Below are 7,963 nucleotides of genomic sequence, written 5' to 3'. Positions count from 1 at the left end.
TATACCTGGAATATTCATAAATTGGCCTGATAATAGATAAAACATGACCGAGCCTTAAAGGTAAACTGAAAATATGCTTGTGTCTACGTGACATGCAGCATCAATGTGCATAAAATACATGCTGCACTAGATCTGCTTTACCGCAGAATTTGTAAGCGCCAAAAACTTGAAGCTGGAGGGAAGACACTGGATTGGTCTTCTGTATCCGCCCTTTTGCGTCTAAACAACCAGACAGCCAATCGCGTTTCTTTCTTCTAGAGCGCCCGTTCTAATTGGTTGAAGACCAGGACAACTACGCCAATAGTGTCTGACTTCCGTTTCCCTTTGTCCCTTCAGAGCCAATCATATTTAGCTATTTTCACCGCAAAAGCCAATCGCGTTTTAGGGCGGGACAAAGCGTGGGGTTTATATCCAGGTTGTGAGGCTGTTTTTTTTTCCAATTCACTTGGAAACCTTTGATTGCTGTGTCGAACCACGGTAGATCAACTCAACAATGTCTGGAAGAGGCAAAACCGGAGCTAAGGCCCGCGCCAAGGCGAAGACCCGCAGCTCCCGGGCCGGCCTTCAGTTCCCCGTCGGCCGTGTGCACCGTCTCCTCCGCAAAGGGAACTACGCGGAGCGAGTTGGCGCCGGAGCCCCCGTGTACCTGGCCGCCGTGCTGGAGTACCTCACTGCTGAGATCCTGGAGTTGGCCGGTAACGCAGCCCGGGACAACAAGAAGACCCGTATCATCCCTCGTCACCTCCAGCTGGCTGTACGCAACGACGAGGAGCTGAACAAACTGCTCGGTGGTGTGACCATCGCCCAGGGCGGCGTCCTGCCCAACATTCAGGCCGTGCTGCTGCCCAAGAAGACCGGCCAGTCTGCACCGAGCTCCGGCAAGGCGGGAAAGAAGGCCTCCTCTCAGTCTCAGGAGTATTAGCCTCCTGGCTAACAACTTCCACCCCAAAGGCCCTTTTAAGGGCCACCCACCCTCATTTGAAAGAGCAACTTTTCCTCTTTATCGCTGTCTTGTTCCATTTTCGCATGTTTCTATTTAATAAACGCATTGTTTTATAATAAAGTGGTCGTTCCCGTTCGTTGTTAGCGTCCTATAGACTCAGACAGGCTAACATGATCTGCCTCTAAGTATAATTCGTGGTGTAATTCGGCAGCTAGGTTGATAAACATTGAGCAGGCTATTACAGGTCTGATGGGGGAAACGGTGAGGCCTTGACTCACTGACATGCACGACTAGTTTCATAGGCCAGGTCATGCAGCAGATTGCTGTCCATCTGGTCCTTACTACCATGACTGTGCAGCTTTGGGCTCCTTTTGGAGTTCATATACTGCTTACCTGAAGTGTAGTAGAGTGTAAACCCCCATGGTCAAAAATAATAATCCCTGATCTAACACTCAGTTGCGTGGTTTATTTATTAAGTGCACTTAGCTGAAACTGACTCACTCTAATAAACCAGCAGTAAATCCTATTTTCAAAAGGGTCATGATATTAAGTTTTAGCTGAAACTGTCATAGAGGTCTTCATTTAGTAATTTTTGACCCTGTGCTGCTGTAATTTCACTTTTTTATATCAATGAATTGAATGTTAGAAGCATCACAAGCTACTCCCTCCAAAATGACCATAATATTTAATAAACACAAACAGTTTCACCAAAGACTGAAACATCATCTTCATGAGGGTTTTTCCAGAGCTATTGTACTGCACAAGTATCAAACATAAGACACTGAAAACTTCATATGATGACATATAAACCCATTTTCACAGTTAGACCGAGTTGTTTTGAGCAACACGTGTGGAATTTTATTCGTTAAACTGTTTTCTTTGGGTTAAAGTGCCCTGACTAGGGTTTTAAACATCTGTTTGGTTATGACCTGCATAACACAGTAACGGTTCTTTCTGCTTGAAGCTCCAGGTGTTTCCTCATTACATGTGAAGAAACAAACAACTGCAGCCTGTTTACCAGTAAGATTACAGTGGCATCCAATCAAATACATATGGTATTTGTACAAAGAGTAAACAAGGGAAGCAATAACATCAACATTTTAATTCCATCATCCGAAATATTTAAGAAGTGCCAGAAATGAGACACTCTTCTTGTGACAGACGCAAAGGCAATTTGGATAAAGTCAGAATACATCATGGCAATCATAAGATTAACATTTGCTACCTATTTATACAAATGTGAACACAAGGATCTGGGAAAACTCTGAAAACTCAGCTTGCCAACAAAGTCTACAATGAAAGTAAAACAGACACGTCGTATCTGCCCATCATACAAGCCACATGTCAGTAAAACACACCAGGTTGCATAAAAAAAAGCTTTCTGCACCTTGTCAAGACAATAACACAGTTCAATGATTTAATTGCAAACATCCAAGAGTTTCAAATCTTAATTATATCAGTTTCTGTCCTCTCTGTTTTCTCAAAATGGCACATATTAGCTACAATAGTGGTAAATAGCAATAGTATAGATCAGTCAATGTCACACAAAAATATTAGTTATTATCATGATAGAGGGAGTGCACTTCCCTGACTTTGCCACCAGAGGTCAGATGTTTCATATCTGAGAGTTTGGATACATGTTTTGTACAAATAACTTGTCATTCCTCAGAAAAAGGGCTGTCACTCTTTCCCCCCCTCTTATCCGTGCATGTGTTTTCTATTTAATAACAATGGAAGACAGCTCATTGCGCACATTGTTCCATCAGATATTCAACTCAGATTCTGATCATAATCACACGCAATATCGATTATGTCTTCCTTTTAAAGATGGTGAAAGTGTTTCTTCTGGAAATGAAAGCACCATTAAACACCATTAGCAACATTATGTCAAAATATCTGAAAAGCTTTCCATTAGTTTAACTTGATAATTGCATATTTTTTAAAAACCTTTTTCTTTTAAGACATGGAGTCATTTGATGCCATCTGTGGCACAGATTGCTTGCTTTCTCAGACATGTGCAGCTAAAATCACCTGTAACCTTTCAGCAGGAGTAGCTAGAGCTTGCAGATATTTCTGTCTGCTTTGACTGTTTTATTAGTGGCAAAAGCGGCATGACGCACCAAGTTTGAACTGAGCCCAGGACAGGCTGAACCAATTACTCTAGCCTTGACAACGTGTCCAACACCAACAGCCAGGCTAAAAATTCCAGCCTGGGAGGAAAAAACCTGAATGTCCGTTGGCTGTGATGACTATAATTTCCTGATTGGCACTTTAAATTTACCAGCGGTGTTCCTCTCAGCTGTTAGTGAAAAAGGAAACCTCCTAGAGATTTTTGTTTTGTCTGTGTCTTTGTGCTTCATCAGTATTCTTGTAATTTCACGGGAGAGGCAGAAGTTATAGACATTGTTGACTTGAGAGACAAAGTGTCTGTGTCACACATGCTTCTTCCCAAGTGCAGACAAACATTGGCTTTCCCAGTCTAATCCTCTAGTTTGAAGTGACTTCATCCAAAAGACACTGTGTCCACATTTTGTTAATTACAGCTTGAAGAAACAGTGAATGGAACAAAAAGGTATTACCTAATGTTAGCTCAAGGAGGGGAAGCTTTTCCAAGTTCACCACTAAGTTCGACATACCTCACTTGTAAAAATCTAAAGAATTTAGAGATCTGAAGATAAATCTGCTTTGTGAGAGCAATGCAGGGATACAGAGTGGGTAGATTCAGATGAATGGGAAAAGGAACGATAAGTGGGGAGAGGATGAGGGCCGGAAAGAGGGGTGGACCTGGCAGAAAGATGTACTGAATGTTTCACTTTGAAACAAACTCAACAGCAGTGAAGAACTGACAGCATATTTCCATCCTCTAGAAGTGAACTACATTGGGAGACTTTTCTCACGAGGAGCTGTGAGAACGCCTCGTCTCCCCGTGTTTTTAATCTTTGGACTGACTCATCCCACAGACAAGACGATGTTCCTAGCCAGCACGGGTAATGAGAAACACAAATATTTGCTGTGTTTGTATGTTGCATTGAGAGAAAGAATAAGTAGGAGAGAAGAGGAGATAATGGGGCTATTGTGGCAGCTTACGTTACAGCTCATGGCTGTCAGCCTAATATGACCCAGTTATTTCTCACTCACTGTTCACTGTGTGCCAGAGAGTTTTCATACTTTTTCAGCATTTTTACAATAATTTGTTGTTGGCTTCTTATGGGCTTATTTTCTAATTTAAATATTACAGAGCAGTCGGAGCAGGTGGAAATCATCTGGTTTTACAGAGCGAGAGAGAGAGAGAGAGAGAGAGAGAGAGAGAGAGAGAGAGAGATTAGGAGCCAAACCCAGTGAATGTGAATGGACACTTTTATGTGTGTGTGAGATCAGGCTGCCTTTGGGGCTCATGTGTCCAGTAATGTACTTTGGTGGAATTACAGTCTGATCAAGTATTTCCACTGACAGGAGTGTGAGGTGCACATGTGCCTGAGTGAGTACATTTTTAACTTAAAAATGATAAGAAACCTTTACGTTTGTTTTAACAGATAGAAATATTTAATGATCAACAGCTTGTTTGCATGTAGAGTTGAGTTGCATTTTCTTGAATTTATTTATAAATTATGAGAGACAAGTGGACAGATGTTAGAGAGGAAACAGCACATCTGTTAGGTGGGAGACTCAAGAGAAAGGTTTTGGGAATATCAACAACTTCCTGTTCTTGCTTATTCGTTTTAAGTGTGAGTGGGTGCATGCCCTATCAGAGTAGCATATGGGTGATCACATGATGTGTGTTAGTACGATGTGCATTGTGTGATGATTGCAGTATATGAGAATGTGGGTGTTTTATCAAGCGGAGCAAATCATAAGACACCGATGGCATTTATGTGTACTTATAGTCAGTATGTTGTTGGATATGTTTAGTTTTTTCTGATAACGTTGCACAGTTTAGACACCATGTTAAACTGTATGGCAATGCTCTGTAAATACAGTGTCTGGGTCTGTGCTGTAGACGATGTTAATCTCTATAACCCACATGTGAATCAGTCTTTTATGACTCCTCATTGAGAATAAGGGTCTTTCTTGTCTTGAGTTGAGCTTCTCATGCCTGCAGCATTCCTCCCAGCTTGTGTATCACCACAACAAGCTCCACCACTCAAATGGTTAAGTTAACAGTCAAGGTAAGGGCAAATGTTATGTTTTGGCCTGTCAATCTTAGCGGAAGAGGCGAAATTTGTGAGCAGTCTAAGAGGAAGTGCTGTCTGAGTTCAGGGCAAGGATGTCCCTGTTACCTAATTTCACGTGAGAAGGAATGTAACCTGTTTCTCTGATTGAGTCACTGTTTGCATTGTCTGTATCCTGCTGGATCCTACTCAAGCATTTTGTACCTGATTGCATTTTTGAATTCTTCCATCTGTATACTGTCACATGTCCAGATATCCTGCAGAGATCTGCAGACAGCTGCTCCACAGGTCAGGGTAGACAGTGTATAGCACTGTGTAACTACAGGGCAGACACATAATTCAAGACCTGTGAGAAATCCTCACACCAGTGTGATCAGTAAATACACACACACTCATTCTGCAGCTGGCAAATCTTCCAGTAATTGTGGACATTTATCATCCTTGCACAGTGCTCCTAACATGTGTGAATGCTGAGGCATCCCTGCAGTCAGTTCAGGCGTACAACCACGACAGAGACCATTTAAAGGGAAAGTTGCATGAAATTACAGCCTTGGCAAGACAACAAACTTTAATAGTGCTCAGTAATCAAGTTAAATCATTCTACATAATGTAGTTGTAAACCTGTCCATGTTTAAACTCCAGAGCAAAATAAAAACCCTTTTTATATATGTAGCCTGGATGGTTTTAGTTTGAAATATTGAACCCTTACATCATCTTTTTATTTAACTTGATGTTACTGACTTGAAGCATTTGTGTGATTTGTAGACTTTCTGTTAAAGTCAAATGAATCAGCAACTAGTTTGATAATCAAGTAATCGCTTCAGTCACATTCTTTGGTTCCAGCTTCACAAATGTGTCGATCTGCTGTTTTCCTTTGTCACATTTGACAGTAAATTGAATATCGTAAGGTTGTGGACTGTTAGTTGGACAAAACAAGCAAGTCAAAGACATCACTGTGAGCTCTGAGAAATTGTGAATGCCATTTCTCCCCTATTTTTTAGCATTCCATTGACTAAATGATGAATCAAGAAAATACTTGGCAGATTAATTGATAATGAAAATAATCGTTAAATGCAGCCTAGTAAAAAGTTAAATGTGCTAATGTACTGCAATTAATAATATATGACACATCAAAATTCAGTATGTTTAATTTAATGCTTAAGATCCTGGTGTGGAAACTGTATTCTTTTTGGCCAAACACACATATTTGATTGCTGTCAGGATTAATGAGCTAATAATACCATTTACCAACTTTTGTTAACCAGAATTGACATTGCTTTTAAGTATTCTTTTGCTGTGTTAGCTTATTTGCTGCAGACAGTGTCTGTAGTGTCTGCAGCAAATCTACATCCAAAATAAAAGTTTAAAGGACATTCACCAGCTTTTCATCCCCTCTGACACTGACACCTCAACATTATTACCGAAGGCGGCTGACTCACATCAACCCTCACTGCAGACTTTGCTCTGAGACCATCTGGTTACTTAGCTGCCTCTGTTTGTTTGTTTTTATTTTCCTCAGTGACTCATCATCTGCTTCATTTCCTCCATCTCCCCTCTGGCCCCGACCATGGGAAAAGCCTTGAGAGATCAATAGTAGAGGTCTTTCTCCCACTCTCTTCCACTCTCTGTCTGTCTCTATGCCAAATCGCCCCGGTGGGACATGTGAAAAGATGGCTGACATGTGTTCGCCCACTTCCTGTGGAACATAGTATTTCTCTATCCCTTCATCACTGATGTATCAAACACAGTAGATGCATTATAATGCTCTGCTTACTCATATTATCATAAATGTCTATTCAACAGTTTTCCAGAGCGGAAAACCCCTTGTTTTTTGGTTGCATCAGTGGAACAGGACTCACAGCAGGAAGTCAAAGGACACAAGGTCTTTTCCATCTCCTACTCCTACACCACATGTTATTTCTGCCCTGGATCGTGGTTCCAACCCGTCAGACTGTTAACACCTGCTTTACCAATCGACAACGCTGAGGGGACGCACAGCATTGCATGGATTTGGTTTCTAGCCTCCTCTGATCATCTGGTGCGGTCCATCTGATCTTTCCATCAGTGAAAATCCTGTAGGGGAGTAAATACATCTCAGGGACTCTCTGAGGAGGATCTGAACTTTGACCAAACACCCCTCTCTTATTATGGAGTGTTGTGAAACTTAAGAGTTCATTGTTCAAGTGAAGTTCTTCTTCACTAATAGGGTTCACAAAGATTATTTGCCAAAAAGAGAAAGGAAGTCATTAAAGAATAAGTCGGAAGTAAGAGCACATTTTTGGAGGGCAGTGCCAGTGCCGGGTCCCCCTCTGTGCTGCGTGTCGGGGATGTAACTCTGCACCGGGATGGGGAGGAGAAGGGGCTGGGAGGAGGGAAATAGCAGAGGAACTCAGTGAGTGAATGAAAAAGGCTAGGAGCAAGACATAAACAATAATGTGGACACTGCTTCTGACACTGAATGGAATAAGAATCTACAGACAAAATCATGGATCTAGCTGTTGTCTGGACTCTGTAAGAGTAGAGAGATGGTAAGAGTTGCATGTCTGTCAGTGAAGTAAGTAAACTGTTGACTGTGTTTTCCAGCACTGCAGTGTTTGTAAATTGACTGTTTTTTATCTTCCCCTCTATAAAATGTCACTCCGCTTTATTTAATTCATTCTAATTGTACAATTTTCCTTTTCTTCCTCTGTTTTGTCAGATTTAAGTCTCACCAGAAGTCATTTCTCTTTAAAAGTAGCAGCCCAGACTGTGTGGCTGGCGGTGTCTATTTTCAGAAGCTCATGGCAGCTCTGCAGGGCATAACTGCCCCCATAATCACAGGTTACAGTGGAAGGCCCTGCATTTGCAAGCA

General features: G+C 41.6%; 2 protein-coding genes across 8 annotated transcripts in view; both read left to right on the top strand.

The window, feature by feature from the left end:
• Nucleotides 1-424: 424 nt before the first annotated feature.
• On the top strand, nt 425-1,063 carry LOC122994817 (histone H2AX). The gene has a single exon (XM_044369557.1). The coding sequence runs from the start codon at nt 494-496 to the stop codon at nt 920-922; it is 429 nt and encodes a 142-aa protein (XP_044225492.1). The 5' UTR covers nt 425-493; the 3' UTR covers nt 923-1,063.
• A 2,710-nt stretch (nt 1,064-3,773) lies between these two features.
• phldb1a (pleckstrin homology-like domain, family B, member 1a) overlaps nt 3,774-7,963 on the top strand; it is a 33,614-nt gene continuing 29,424 nt past the window's right edge. For 3 of the 7 annotated variants that reach the window (XM_044369551.1, XM_044369552.1, XM_044369547.1), the window contains exon 1: nt 7,464-7,640. In XM_044369551.1, the coding sequence (XP_044225486.1) occupies nt 7,638-7,640 (3 nt within the window). In that variant the 5' untranslated portion in view covers nt 7,464-7,637. Of the gene's footprint in view, nt 3,931-4,315; nt 4,422-7,463; nt 7,641-7,963 lie in introns of those variants that run through there. The other 4 variants (XM_044369548.1, XM_044369549.1, XM_044369553.1 and 1 more) reach the window with 4 other exon arrangements.

Source organism: Thunnus albacares, chromosome 13, assembly GCF_914725855.1.
Source record: "Thunnus albacares chromosome 13, fThuAlb1.1, whole genome shotgun sequence".
Lineage (NCBI taxonomy): Eukaryota > Metazoa > Chordata > Actinopteri > Scombriformes > Scombridae > Thunnus > Thunnus albacares.
The sequence above is the reverse complement of the archived record's forward strand: the minus strand, read 5'-3'. Positions and strand labels throughout refer to the sequence as shown.